Raw genomic sequence first — 15,784 nt, 5'->3', positions numbered from 1 at the left:
AGGTATCAGTGTCGGTCAAATCCAGTCCAGTCTCTGGAAGCACTTCACAATCAAGCATGTTAGCGTAATATGATCATTTAACACTCTGCTTCTCCTTTAAATATTCTCACATCCTGCACTGAAAACACAAGTTGTCAACAGCCAAAATGCTCAAATTAAGACTTTAACGCGCAAACGAATAAGTGAATTAATGTAATGCAACGCGCTTGCATTTAGTGATCACTTAAAGTTTAAGTTACATTTTAACTGTACAGTGCTTTATTATATATATTTACAGGACTGTATCTACCTCAAAGCTGTGGTCTCTTTAAAACATGCACGTCTTTGCACTTTTGAGAAAAGCTGGAGTATCCACAGGAATCTCACAGAGAAGAGAAAGAGCATGCAAACTCCACACAGAAAGGGTTCAGCTGGGATTCAAACTAGGAACCTTGTCAAGTCCTTATATACAGTCTATATGTTACTAACAAAGACGCATTTTTTTCATCTGAATTAGAAAATGTCGTATGTTCTTAATCTTCCAGAATAATTGCCTGTACTGTTCACAGAGAGGGAAGAAATCCAACCCATGTAAATGAATTAAAACGTTTATTGAGGGTTTCTTTTTTTGTTTGTTTGTTTGTTTGTTTGTTTTTTAGGTGCTTGGCACTTGTATTTACATTTTTTTAAAATGTTTCACAAAAAAAGAATTACGTTGCTATTTCCCCTTTTTCACACATTTTAATAACAGATTGTCCTGTAAAATTGCTATACTGTTCAGCACTTAAATACACATCTGTAATACACGTCACAACATACTTTACTCTGTGCTGCTATTGCTTACTTTTTGTCACACAACAACTTTTTAAGCTTATGTTATTGATTGCATTCGCCATCTTATACATATATTTATATATATATTTAAAACAGAATCCACTCAAAAAATAACCAATCCAGTCTTAGAGGAGAAAAGGTTGAGTTGCGTGGTGAAGTCCTGATTTCTAATGTGCATATATGCTGGCATTTTCAGGATGAAGCAAAAGTTCCTCAGTGAACTCTTGCATCAATTACCAGATTTGTGTGTTTTCACCATCTGCCACAGCATGCACCAGTTTCTCTCCTGCATGTACGTGGAGCATGGAGAGTCATTCGGTGATCCGGTCCAGTTGTCTATTTCATTCCAGCCAAAAACTGTGGATTTTGTCAGCAACCACTGACACTTTGGCATTCCCAAGCTAATATGGCACAAGTGCCGAGTGAAGTAAAAGCCCTCTGTATCACATAGAAGGTTCTTTGGTTACAGAATGGCAGGAAGAGCAGATGACATTTGAGTCCCCAAAGAATCAAGTCATTTTGAAGAACCTGTTGCTTCTATTGCACAATGACACTCACAACTGATAATCCCCTCTGTACCAGAGTAAGTACACTGCCACTTCTTATAACACTGATCTGAATGAGGTTGTTGTTTCATTGCTGTCAAGTTGCCGTCCTTCATTAATACAAAGATAATTAAATAATATTTTTGTCTTCCACTGTAAGTATCTTTAAAAACAAAATGTTGAGAGGACATCCTTTTTCTGAAAGCTTCCTTTGTACCTCAGTATATCTATCCTTCATGTGAAAACACTGGTTCAAACTTAACACCAAACCAGGTTCGTAGATTTACTTTTCATATTGAAGACATTAAAAACGTGGCGCCCTGCAAGGTTGGGTCTGAGTTCCTACACCATGTGCATGGACATCTGAGACGAGGAGCCATACTGACGTCCGTCACAAGAGCTGCTGCTTTGCTGGCCACCGGTGGTGTTGCCGATCATGTGCATGGTGTCCATGCTTCCGTTGGACAAGTACTGGCGCTCGGCGAATGCCCCTGCAGGAGTGGAGGAGCAGAGCAAACCGCCCTGGGGTTTCTCGGGGCTGGCGGCCAGGCGAGGAGAAGTGGGGAAGTTATATCCGTACAAATTGTAAGGGTTGTGGAGGGAGAAAGCGTTGTAGGAGCCCTGCTGCACGTGGTGGTGGCTTCCACCAAACATGTGGGCAGAGGAAGGGGCGGATCCGGATGAAGAGGACGAGGCTGAGCTGGAGCTTCCCCCGGTTTGCATCACGTACTGAAGCTGAGAGGCTGGGAATGAGCCGAGCTGACCGCTATAGCCATCCATTTTGCCCCCGCCGCCGCCGCCACTGCCGCTGCCAGTCAGGGAAGCGTGAGTGCTACCCTGCATGCCGGCAGCAATCAAAGAGGAAGTCCTCTGTGGCAAAAAGGATTCAGAGGGCTGACCAGACGCCACAGCACTCCCTGCAGCCTGGAGGCGTCCATATGAACTTTCAGCCAGGCCGCCATATCCCTGTAGGGCCGCCATGTTGCTGCGAGCACAGGCAGGGTACTCCGACAGGCCCAGGTTGCAAAGCTGACTTTCCCTACAGCCCACATTGAAGGTGTTAGGGGCCAAGTGAAAGGTTGGAGGGGAGCAGGAGGGAGAAAGGAGGTGTGCTGCACTAGAGGGAGATGGAGTTCCTGTGCTGGAGGTGGTAGGAGAAGTGCCTGTGCTGCCCCCTGCAAAACAGAAATACAGAGAGAATGAGTGAACTATACAAAAGCCAATGTGGGAGTACCAGAAACTGTAATGCCTCAAAAGGCTTCTCCAAATGGCCTTAAACCTGCATTAAAAAGCGATAAAGCAGGGTATCCCTTAGGGCATGACCACACTGTGACTGACATGTCTCGGTTTCTGTTGCATTCAACTTTTGCTTATGTTTCTTTGCAGGTTTTAGATCTCACCTTGGGTCAACACACCTGAATCACATGATTAGTTCGTTACCAGGCCTCTGGAGAACTTCAGGACATGTTGAGAAGGTAATTTAGCCATTTAAATCAGCTGTGTTGGTTCGAGGACACATCTAAAACCTGCAGAGACACCGGCCCTCGTGGACTGAGATTGCCCACCCCTGCACTAGACTGAAGAACTAGAGGCTTCAAACTGAAGTTCCCATGAGATTGTGTGTTGTTATGCAAACTCAGTCAGTTGATCCAAATGGGCTTTGTCAAACCCCTGTTCTCAGACCAACTGCAGCCGTACTCTGTATACACGATCACGAACTGTTTTGTAAAACACGCCGCATTAAATATTCTGTTCTGAGGAGATTCGTGTCACCCCACATATAATACATGCATATAAGTTTGGTGGCACAAGTAAGATCCTCAGGCCAAGCCTTTCAGAGAGATGTGAAAGCTGTGAGGTATTAATCACATACTTTTGTGTTAATAAGAACTTGGCTCACGTTCATGCTGCTGTCCTAAAATTCAGTTTGAAACCGGAATGAGGAGGACGCATAACTAAATAATCCAGGAGTCGCTTGGCTCGGGCTCTTCTTTGCACCATATGCCTTCGATAATATCGCCGCAGCGCTCTGCTCAGCTCAAGGAGATGAAGGGGGGAGCTTATGAGGAGGGAGAGAAAAGAAAAGGGGGGCAAGGTAGATATATTTCGGAAAGAGAGAACGATAGTTAAGTGATGTCATGTTTTCCTCTGGATAGACGGGCTCGGGGGGCTTCAGTGCCGAGGGAGAATGCTTGATTGCTTTGAAGGGGAAAAGGGTGTCTGGTGCCATAAGAGCAAAGCTACACAGTTCCTTACAGTTACCACAGAGTGCACATGCACACAACACAGAGTCTTTATGAGATGATACAGGGTTCACTGACAGAGCAAGGACTTTAATTAAATCTTAATCACTGCGGAGAAGTTTAAAGATAACAAACACGTGTCAGCCCGCTCTGACAAAACATGGAGCATCACGTCATGCTGACCTCCGAGGGTAACATGGATCAGGTCAGCATTGCTTTAGAGTTGCTTGAAAGCGGCGAGGCCCTTGATATGAGCCATGACTCGTTCCTGGTTGTCGACTCTGGAGCTGAGACAAAGGGAGGTGGCCCAAGTGACGCTGACTCTTGTCGTGGAGCCGTCCAAAAGCCACAGGGTTTGTTTAACGATTTTATTTGCAACGGCTACGCGTGATGTGAAAAGTTCAGCAGACGCAGGCAGACCTGCCAGAGGAGCAGTGTATGGCCAAGCTCAGATGAAGGACAACCACAGCTGATATATGGAGGGAAAATATGCACATGGAGAGTTCACACTGGGACACCAATGCGCCAAGGTCATGGTAAGTACCACTGCACACAACTCTAGGTAACTGTGCAGTAATGTATTACACTACACTGTAATGAGCCCTAAAAAAAAAGATGATGTGACGTTTCAGTTATGAAAATCCAATTTTAAACCAAATACATTTAAAATCACAAAAAAAAAAAAAACGAAAGTAAAAATGTTCCAGTCAGTGATCGTTTCATGTTTGGTTTCAGTTTACAGGTTTTATCTGAAAACACAAACTAATTCATAATTACAATACTCGTGCAAGTCGCCCGTGACAATGATGGTATCATGATACAGCGATCCTTGATGTACTGACAGTCATTCATAAACTTATTATGGTGTGTGTGTGTGTGTGTGTGTGTGTGTGTGTGTGTGTGTGTGTGTGTGTGTGTGTGTGTGTGTGTGTGTGTGTGTGTGTGCGTGTGTGTGTGTGTGTTTCTTAACCATAAATGTGACTTTAACATCATTTTGCATTTCATTACCCCTGCCAAGTAGGTTATGTGTTTGTTAGCGTTTGCACGCGTGTCATTCTGTCTGTAAACACAATAGTTCAAAAAGTTATGCCAAAATTTGTAGGGGTGTAAAGTGGGGTCATTTTAAGAATCCATTAAAATCTGGTTGATACCCATCAAAGTCTTCAAAGTTTACTTACTGATTTATTGGTCAAAAACTGAGAAAAGGCTTTATAATACGGAAACTTATAATTGTGTGGCGTGTTTTTCAACACATAGAAAAGAAGATCTAAAGGTTTAAAATACCGACTGAATATAGCATATTGTAAAAGGAAGCAATATCATACAGTTTCACAGTCAGTAGTTTATTAGTAGGTTGGGGTTTTTTTTGCCTTATTCTACTGTAATACTTTTTTTAATATCACAAAGTTAAGGTAAATTTGTTCCTTTAAGACAGATGAGAAGGACTGCACAAATATATTTATTTACATACCTTGCTGTTTCTGCATATTTGTAAAGTCTTCAAATGTGAGTGTCCTCACTGGAGGTCTCCAGAAAGCATATGTTTCCATGATCGCCTCAAGGCCAGTCCTGACAGAGACATGCAAAACCAATTTTAGGACACACACACAAACACAAAAAAAGAAATGAAAACAAGAGGCAAGTTTTTTTTTTTAGTGAAGTTTACAATAAAAGCTGCTGCTAGGACAGAGAAAATAATATTATCAGTCATAGATTAATCACTGATTTTAAGCATGTATCTCTTTTTTTTTAGTCTAAAGCTTGAAGCCTCGATCAGGCTCACCGTTGTATTTAAAGTTCTAGAAGCCTGATTTTAGATAATTATGAGCTTTGATTGTTACTATAGACATTTAAATGTTTGAAATGAACACTGAAACGCTTAATGAGAACAATAACCAAAGTTTGGGGAAAGTATTCATATTTCTTTCTTCACTCTTGCACCAAAATCAGCCTTTTTAATACTTAACTTTATTTTAAAACTGTACTTTTAATAGAGTTAAATAAGGAATTTACTCGTTTCTGTTAATAGAATTAATAAACTGTGACTTGACGAGTACATAGAGGGAGAATCTAAATATACTGAAAACATCAATGGAAGAAAAATGGGCAGTGATATTCTACATGTCAGTGAGACAGCTAGAAACATCGGGAGCTGGGGTGGGTTTGAGATATATAATGTAGATGGAGAGAGAGGTGGGATAAACCAGAGTCCAGCTAGGAGGAAACTGGGGCCATTAAAAAGGAGCAGAATTTTAGTGTGCATATAAATCTGAGGTGACATTTCATCCTGAATCTGTACATGGTTCTCCTTCCTGCTTGATTTACTTCCCCACATGGCGCTCGGCTCTGGCCCAGGCAAAGCAGCGTCCGCTCTGCTCCCTGTGTTATTTTAGGGCCACCAGCTCCCTGGCTGTGGCAGCTCGTTAGTGCGCCATGCTAATCAGCCCAGCCCTCATCATCACTGCACTCATTCATACAGTTGCACTGCTGCCGCGGGACCAAAACCCAACAAATGAGCTGTATCCCTCCACCGGGCCATAAAGCCTGGTCACCAGACAACTGACGACACCCCCATAACCGTAAGGCTGAGAGAGGACCGCATTAAGATTCAACAAGAAACTCAGAAAAAGGAAAACAAGATGGTGCTTAATTTGAGAATTAGCAGTGCAAGTTTGGCCTTTCTATTAATTTGGAATTTCCCCTGAATATGGAATCGGTTGGTAATGCTTCACAGCAAATGAGCTGCACGTTCATTTTACAGCTTAAAAACCCAAAGAAAGTACCTTAGGTATTTTTTATAACTGTTTATGTCACCCATATCCGATACTAATAGAAGCTGAGTAACGTTTAAAAGACGCGCGTGGCAATAATAACAAAATATGTCACACCTGCTTTTATGTGCGCAGCTGCCTGTTTCCACTGCTTTCAGTTGCAGCTGCAGCACTTTTACATTTTGCTCAACCTGGCTGCAGAGAAGGCAAATCAAGAGAGGGTTAGTATTTTATTAGGGGGCGAGCAAGGTTTGGTTTCACTGGAAATTACCTTGATTTTCCTTCCTATCTAGTGTTTACCACAAGGTGACAAGAAAGATGTGGACTAAACGACTGTCGTTACTCATTACAGATAATTGTGACTTGTTCAAGCTAAGCACAGGAAATGTTAATTGCTTTTATCTCGTCTGTCTCACCTGTTGACCTTTCTAACCCTAATCTGACACATTAGGTTCCCCACGGGATCCTGTCCCTCCACAATTCTTTAAAGAAATTTTTCCTAGTATACAACAGTATGTCCTTGACATTATTAACAGCAGTCTGTCTTCTGGTGTGGTTCCTGCAAACATGAAGTAGTACAGCCACTGCTTAAGAAACCTGGCCTTGATCACACAGTTTTAGCGAACTATAGGCCTATTTCCAAGCTGCCTTTAGTCTCCAAGGTTTTAGAGAAAATTGTTTTTAGTCAACTGAAAGATTTTCTAGATGAAAATGGAATCTTTGAGGTTTTTCAGTCAGGTTTTAAAACCCTTCACAGCACAGAATCTGCATTACTAAGGGTTTTTAATGACATCCTTCTGGCATGTGATTCTGGTAACCATGTTGTTCTTGTCTTGCTTGACCTAACTGCTGCCTTTGACACCGTAAACCACAATATTTTAATTTCTCGATTACATGATGTAGTGGGTATTGGTGGCACTGCACTCAATTGGTTTAGGTCTTATTTGTCAGATAGAACTTTCTCTGTCAGCCTTCTCGGTTACGAATCGTCTTCTGCTCCTCTGTCATGTGGTGTCCCACAGGGCTCAATTTTAGGGCCACTGCTCTTTTCTCTGTATCTACTGCCTCTGGGTTCTATCCTTAGAAGGCATGGGATCTCATTTCACTGTTATGCCGATGACTGCCAAATTTATTTGACACTAAAACGCAAGGATGCCATCTCCATAAAACCTCTCTTGACATGTCTAGATGACATTAAAGCTTGGTTGGCTCGAAACTTTTTAAATTTTAATAAAAAGAAAACAGAAGTGTTGGTGTTTGGACCCAGTGGTCCCTGTGAGTCCTCCTCTGTTGTTTTAGGATCCCTGGAAGTCTATTTTAAATCTGTTGTTACTGACCTTGGTTTTAAGTTGGACAGTGATTTTAAATTGGACAACCAAATCAGAGCAGTGGTGAAGTCCAGTTTTTATCATTTAAGGCGACTGGCAAGACTAAAATCTTTTCTTTCGAGGCAGCACCTTGAAACAGTGATCCATGCTTTTATTTCTTCCCGCCTGGACTACTGTAACTCACTTTATGTGGGGGTCAGTCAGTCATTGCTCTCACGTCTGCAGCTGGTTCAAAATGCGGCTGCACGACTCCTAACAGGAACTCGAAAAAGAGAGCATATAACCCCCGTGCTGGCCTCTCTGCACTGGCTGCCTGTGTCTTTTAGAGTTAATTTTAAAATTCTTATGTTTGTTTTTAAATGTCTACACAGTCTTGCCCCGCCTTACCTCTCTGAGCTTCTTCATCCCCACATACCCTGTCGGTCTCTCAGGTCAGCTGACCAGCTGCTCCTGGAGGTACCGAGATCCAGGAGGAAGCTCAGAGGGGACAGGGCCTTCTCTATTGTGGCTCCAAAATTATGGAATAATTTGCCCATGCATGTTAGAGAGGCCCCTTCACTGTCCACTTTTAAATCACGTCTTAAAACCCACTTTTATTCCTTGGCTTTTAACCTCAGTGAGACTTAGTTTCTTTTTTAATGCAGTAGTTATTTAATTAATGATTTCACTCTTCTTTTATTTGTTTTTTATTTATATCTCATGTAATTTTATTTTACAGTTCCAATGTACAGCACTTTGTGTCAGCTGTGGTTGTTTTAAAGTGCTTTATAAATAAAGTTGATGATGATGATGATGATTAGCCACCAAGGATGCATGTGCACATAATAAAATTACGAACGACTCTGCCTGATCTGTCCGTGCAGCTGGAATTTCTTGGCTTTGCCAACACACATCGGCATTTGCTTCAGACAACATCCACTGACTGCTCACAGGAGCCACTAACCTAACAAGCTGCACCTGATGCTGATGCCAGCATCCAATCACTGCCACATCGGAAACTGCATCCAAATCGATGATAATGTTAGTCAGAGGTGGTCGTGTTGCAGGATTTTTCCTTGATAGACAAACTTTTGACCAAGAGAAAAATCATGATTATCATGCTAATGAAATTTTTTTTAACCAGTTTTTGCTAATTGTGGTTTCGTTTATCATCATTTGATCATCAAAATGTTGAGAAATCTTGTGAAAATAATTCAGGGGATGCAGAAGCATCTGCCCTTGGCCCTATCTCTTGTATTAGCAATGTTGCAGTTAATAATAATAATAATCATCATCATCATCATCATGATGATGATATATGATCATTTATTGCATTTATGCCCTAATACTGGGTTGACCTTCATAATTCAAGATTTGCCAAAGTGTAATTATAATCAGACGTTTATGTTTGATTGAACTGAATATTTGCAGTTTTTTTCTTGATTAAAAATCAGACCTGACTGTGAGCTGGAAACACGCCGTATCTACAGTTACATTTCATATTGAGCTAATAACTTCATCCTGTGTGACCAAACTCCCAAATCACCATAATTATTCTGAAACAGCAGCATGAAGGTCAAAGGTCAGAGCTGCAGCTCGCTAACAATATTCATGAATGACGCAATAAAAAAAAAGAAATCAGCTCCGACACAAAGCATGAAATTCAGAATGACTGAGAGAGGGCTTTTAAGGTAACAGAAGCAGTCTGAAATCTCAGTGTGTCCTGGCCAAATCTGAACCAAAACAAATCCCAGACGGGCGTGAAGGGAAGGAATCCTGAGCAGTACGTGAGGATCAATTCATTTTCTCTCTCTAAAGACAAATCTCTTGTGCTCTGTTATCTTTTCATCTGTAGCTTTTCTGCAATGAAATTCTAATGCCAGTTCATAAATCAAACGGTCTATTGTCTGAAAAACGAAAAAAGATGTCTCAAATATCTGTGCGCCAATAATGCGGACCAGATGAGGGGGTTGCTTTCATGTGTGGAGACCCCTTCTCTTTCCTCCTCTCCTCCACTATGTTATAGATATAGGATGATTCAGTGACTGGGTGCAACAAGGCGAATCAAGAGAAAAGAGGGGAGGAGACGAGAGGAGGGGGATAGAGGCAGAAGGAGAGGTAAACAGTGATGTAGAACATCTAAGAAAGCATCAGGATAAAATCCAACATAATCAATAATGTTATTAGTTAGCTTGAAAAGTAAGTAGAAGTAAGTATTCCACAGTGCAGAGTCAGACTGCTGTCTCTGGCTAACATCACACAGTAACAAGACAGTAATGACAACATGTCCCAGTGCAACCTTTTACCGTGCGACAATAAGAGTCAAAACATTTTTGTATTGTGTTTCATTTGCCTTTTGTTTGGATTTGTGTCAGGAAGAGGAGAGCAAACATATCTCACGGAATTCTGGTTGTAATTCATAGCGACTAAATGGCCGGCTTCACTGCTTTATAGGTCGTGTGGGAATGTGGGCATGATTAAAAAAGAAAGAAAACACGAGTACAGACAGTGTTAATATTCCCGTAAGCACGGATATGGTGATTTTCAGGTCAAAGCATGTCTAGACGTCTAGGTTAAACTGGCCTAAATTTAGTTACATGTAGCCGTTGTTCCAATCACATTTTATGGCTTTATTTCAGTCTGAAGCAGGTCTTAAGTGAGTGATGAAATTTTAGGGGTTTTATGGAGCTAAATGTCTAAAATAAAAACAATCAGCCCACTTTGAAGCTAAAGGTGACCGTGAGAGAGATGAAAACTTGGTACCTTTGACAAAATGTGGAAAAACTAATAATCAGCTCACAGCAGATGTCAGAGACAAGCAAATATTTACAGTTAAGATTAAAGATGTATGGATACTTGTTCATTAGCTAGTCACAGTGCAGCAAACCATATTCTAGGAACAGCAACATGCACCCACTAGTGATTGAGCCAGAAGTAACAATATTTGGACGAGGTGATGGAGAGGCAGGTTTACCGCTAAGCTCAGTTAATAAGCCGCACAGGTACCATATATCAGTTCCAAGCAACAGACTAGTAAAATACTCAAATTTACTCAAAGATTAAGTACAAACTTCTTGGACAGTCTATACATCCCAGCAAGTAATATTATTTGTTGGAAAGGCACCAACAACACAAACATAGGTGGGCCTTTACTTGAATCAGTATTGATATAACCGGGCATTAGCTACAACCCTTTGTCACAACACCTTTCAAAGCAGAAACAACTCCTAGCTTTAAGTCTTAATAAAATCAAAAAGTGGAAATAAATAAATACATAATAAATACATACATCAGTATCTGTTCAGTGTTTTGACAGCGTTTGACATTGATTTCCAGTTTCAACCTGTTTATGCACGTACAGGTTATTAGTTTAAGACCTGAAAATCAGAGGAATGAAACAATGAAAGCAAAAGAGAACAAACGTTGTTTTCTCTCGCTTGTGCATCAGTGTGTCTGTCTGTACTGCAGATCTGGGCAACAGCTGCATGTGTGCTATCTTCAGAGGATTATTTCCACAATAAAGGTCACACAGTGCAACAATTAGCATGGGGTTCTTTGTTTACCCCCCATAGAGTCTAACAACACAGAGGTTAGATTGATTGGAGAATCTGAATCACGTGGTTGTTATTTATCTCTTTGCATGTGTCAGCTAAGACTCAGTATAACTGCTTTGGCTGATAACAGAGACAAAGCACTGAAGACACCTAAGGAGGGTGTATTGCCTGGATGATGTTGTAACAATGTACCTGTTTCTTCCAGAGTCTCTGAAACCTTTGGCAAATGGGTTGCGGTCAATCTTTAGTCTGGTAATCTGCAGAAAAGGACAACATAGAAAGAGACATTTTATTTATAAACTTTCAAAAATGCTTGAGTAGAAAATGCCATCGCTATAAAATGTGAGGATTTTTAAGAGAGCAGATTATATAAAGGGATTTTTTAAAGCTTTTCAGAGATGGGTAATTTCAGAGCACTTCTGAAATTACGTCTGATTTCTTTTTTTGTTTTAAAGTAATATCCTGTAATCAGTTTTTACTATGGTGATAAAGTCAGAGCTGAATACCTGCTGGTTCTGATAAGCAGTGACTGTGGTAAAGACTGTCTCAGGGAAGCTGAAGGTCTTAACTCCTTCCCCACTGGGCACTGGTTTGTTTGGAGACAGTTCACTGCTGAAGTCCTTCCTGATGACATGAACACGAGGCTGATACTTGTGCATGGAGTGGAGGATGATCTGTAAATATGAGAAAAGAAGAGAGTGAAGTGCAGTCAGTCATTTTGTGTGAATGTACGCAGGGGTGCGTAATCTGTGAAGGATGATCTCGGTAGTTACAAATCTGTGTGTGAATGCATTATAGGTGCCTTGAAATGTACAAAACACTCAAAATACAACATAAAACCTCCGTCCTAAAAAAACGCTTTCTTGTAAACATCAATTAGCTGCACTGATTCCCGACCAGGGCTACGTGACATTAAGCGGAAACAAAGTTCTCACTGCAGTGACGCTGGCTTGAGGATTATTTCACATTATTTCACAGCAGAGCGGAGGCGTCAGACAGTGTCGGCCCCAACCTCGCCGCAGGCTTTCAGTCTGCTCCTGATTAATCTGAGAGTGAGAAAACCTCCCCAGAGCCAAACACCCACAACCCCCCCACCACCTCAGCACTCTGTTACAACAGAGGGGGTCATTTCAAACTAGAGCCGCAGGGGGAAAACACCTCTGAATATCAAAAACATTACATTCAGTGTTCCAGACCTCAAATCACACACACTACACGCACACGAATCATGACTGGGCATCTGCGTGGAGACGCATGTGCTGATCTGCAATCCTCATTTTAAAGACATGTCTCCATCTGTGTTGCTCGGTATTCATTTTTGTGGTGTTTTGGCATGCTCTGCCCAGTGATGACCTGCCAATCAAACTGCGTGGGCGGGTGCTGTGGTGTATCTTTACCCGGGTGGTCAGAGGAACGGTCTCCAGGCAGCACGTCCAGGCATAAGTTTTGCACCATGGAAAAAATACTTTCACATTTTGTGGGTTGTTTTCAGACTACGTTTGTTTCAATTGATAAAACAGAGCTGTGAAAAAAAAATTGATCTTGGAGATTTTAATGTTTAAATATAGTGATATCAAATCAATTTGACAGAATGTGAAATTCTAAAGTTTCAATTCGTATTGTCTGCCACTCCAGCCATAAGCGCTCGAGCAAAATCCAGTCGTATTTTCAGGTTATTTACAGACTTTAAATAAAATGTAAATTATCAAAAAGAAAAAAAAAGTTAAAATAATGAAACAACTATCTTGTGGTTCAAAGTCACACTTTGACTCGCTGAACTCAGAACAAATGACTCAAGGAGCAGCCAGAGGACATCAGCTGACAGTTGTTCACGCTCAAATACAATTATTTAATAAGTGGTGTTTTCATTTCCGTGGTAGGTAATGACGTTCTTTGGACCCCCTTTGAAAATAATCTGGACATTCACACCAGGGACACCAACACATGCACATAACAGATGTCGCGTGCATGTCCACCAAGTTAGATCCCGTTCAATGTCTAAGGCACATTTGGCTTTAATTGATTTTTTTAAAAACATAGTTAAAACACTTTAATGACCATAAACAATTAGTAATCAAAGCAAGCCTGTGATTTCAGCTGTGAAAACGGTCGAGGATTCACTGACTGTATATGAGTCAGCTGTGTCTCTGGAAGGTCTTTTACTCAGTATAAAAGAAAAAGGGGCAAAGGCCTCAAAGCAGACTGTAGAAACATCTTCTGTGGCATTTTGAACGGTTTCACACAGCAGCATTGATACGTTACCATGCAATGGATCATTAACAAAGAACAAAACAGAAGTAACAAAAAATGTTTTGTCTAGTCGAGTCTGCTTTAGCATTTTATTAGGTTTTCCCATAGAACAGTGAGAGAGGGACAGCATGAGGCAGATTTGAAGCTATAAGAATGCAGACTGAGGGTAATGAGTCCATGCAGGCACTGAGGTAAGAGAAGCTTTTAGCTTGCGGCACGGTTTCCCCCGTGTGCAAATGACACAAAACTGCTGGACGGAGAGTTTTCACCGCATTTGAAAAATAAAAGCAAAAAAAGCAAAGTGCAATCTTGATATAAAACAGTTACACTGTTGCTTTGACTAACATTCAACAGTCTTGCAAAAATACTTGCAAATTAATTGCATGTTGATAATAACTGCAGTTTAAAAATACAAATAAAATGTGAATGCATTAGTAATGCACGTACAATAACATAGTTTAAAAAGTGCACTTGTTTGTAATAATCTCTTACCAACTCAAACAACACACACTTTAAAAAAATGTAATTAGTTTGCCAAATAAAAAAAGGTAAAACAAAAAGTTACAGTAATTTGGTTGATATCATTACTGCTAATATTTTTATGTTCAGATTTTCTATAGAATAGCATTATTATGTAAAATGATTTATATTATAAGAATATTATATTGTGAATTTATTTTTAACTTTATTTTTCAACATAATCATCATCAAGATAGCACGAAACTGTATGAATGTATAAAATAAACTTTTATAAGCTTAGATTATTTAAAGTATATATAGTGGAGCACAGTTACTGGTGGAGTATAAGTTCCTGCTGGATTTGATGTCACTTTAGATTATTTTAAATTCCACAAGAAATTCTTGTCCATTTTATTTCATGTCATTTATTTTACGGTTATGTTAACATAAAGAAATTCATTGTAAAATAATAATTTACAAAAAATAAACAACATAATATGAAAAACAATAAAGTTAATGACATGATTAAGTTAATGTGTTTTTATATTATTGCTGTGTTATTTTGAATTGAGCAACCTGGGCATTTCTTTCATACTCGACCAAAACAGAATGATGGGATGAATTTTATCCTTAATGAATGATGGAGCGCTGCAGGTTAAAAGAGTATCTAAAGTCATGCAGTCAACAATAAATCATGTTGTTTAAGCTGATAATGTTTTGTATATGTGCTCCATATTTAACCCCTGTCTCTAAATATCTCGAGGTGGACTTCCAGCGCTGTCTGCGCTTTACTTTTAATTCAGATTTTTGATTGTTTAGCTTTACACAGGTGAGATCACCTCATATCTGCTGACAAGTGCTGTGAATGGATCAAGTTTTTATTGTAAAATGGCAACGCTGCTCTGATAATGCGCTCGGAGAGACGTGCAAAAATATTGATTTTGCTCACAGACTGCTTCTGTTGTGACACCTGATGATTCATGACACGTATGGTTTCTGTTTGTGATGAGGCAGACATTTCACGACACCACAAGTCAGGAGGATGAGTGAGACGTGGTGAGGTTTCCCACACAGGAAGCTCCGAAATTAATTTTCTTTGGCCTCCAGGAAAACAAAGACCCTAAAGCCGAGCAGCAGGAAAGGAAAGACAACTTCCCGTCACTCTGAAGAAGCCCTGCAAGCGAATCGTCGCGCGCTGACGCCCAGATGTTGTTACTTTTGTCACCACTGAGCTGATGTGATCATCTGCAGAGCAGCAACCTGCCGTGCCCACGCAGTGCGCTGCACAAATGTGGAACCCGCCATTTTGTCACAGAGCAGGAGACATCTCTGTCATGGCGGTGTCACTACAAGGCTTCTATAAAAACTGTATGATCTTTTTTCTCAGTAACAAAGTTGATTTGTAGCAACAGAAACTCTGATCTCTCAGACAGACACTGTGTCATCCTTCCTCTCTTAGCACCAGCTCTCCTTTAGTTTCTAAAAGCACATGGAGTTCATGCAGACTCGAGATGACAGACTTTTATGGCGGCTGTGGCTAGCATGTTAGCAAACAGGTTGATATTTATACATCAAACAGGTTGCTGAATTTAGAATAAACTTAACTTTTGATTGACTTGTTTCCTCCATCAGTGTTGATAAGAAAAAAGTAACGTTCGAACTCTACTCCAACAAACCACTCAGTGTTTATGCAACGTCTGCTGCTGGCGACTGCTGACGTCATAGGTAGCAGTGCTGCTACACAAACAACCTTAGGTAGTTTTCATATTATCTGTATTATATTTGGCCATTTTTTTTTAAGCTAGGGCTAAGCATAAGAGGACAATTAAACTAACAGCTTTC

The 15,784-nt window shown here is 40.5% G+C and overlaps 1 protein-coding gene across 1 annotated transcript in view; it reads right to left on the bottom strand.

Annotated features, from left to right (window-relative positions):
* Window positions 1–666: 666 nt before the first annotated feature.
* tbx15 (T-box transcription factor 15) overlaps window positions 667–15,784 on the bottom strand; it is a 33,963-nt gene continuing 18,845 nt past the window's right edge. Inside the window, exons 5-8 of the mRNA XM_085384434.1 lie at window positions 11,740–11,907; window positions 11,426–11,490; window positions 5,073–5,170; window positions 667–2,533 (exon numbers count right to left, since the gene is read on the bottom strand). Coding sequence (XP_085240560.1) covers window positions 1,701–2,533; window positions 5,073–5,170; window positions 11,426–11,490; window positions 11,740–11,907 — 1,164 coding nt within the window. The 3' untranslated portion in view covers window positions 667–1,700. The remainder of the gene's footprint in view (window positions 2,534–5,072; window positions 5,171–11,425; window positions 11,491–11,739; window positions 11,908–15,784) is intronic.

This window comes from Rhamphochromis longiceps, linkage group LG16 (genome assembly GCF_057381845.1).
Source record: "Rhamphochromis longiceps isolate RC_006_pf linkage group LG16, R_longiceps_female_GT1.1, whole genome shotgun sequence".
Classification (NCBI taxonomy): domain Eukaryota; kingdom Metazoa; phylum Chordata; class Actinopteri; order Cichliformes; family Cichlidae; genus Rhamphochromis; species Rhamphochromis longiceps.
The sequence above is the reverse complement of the archived record's forward strand: the minus strand, read 5'-3'. Positions and strand labels throughout refer to the sequence as shown.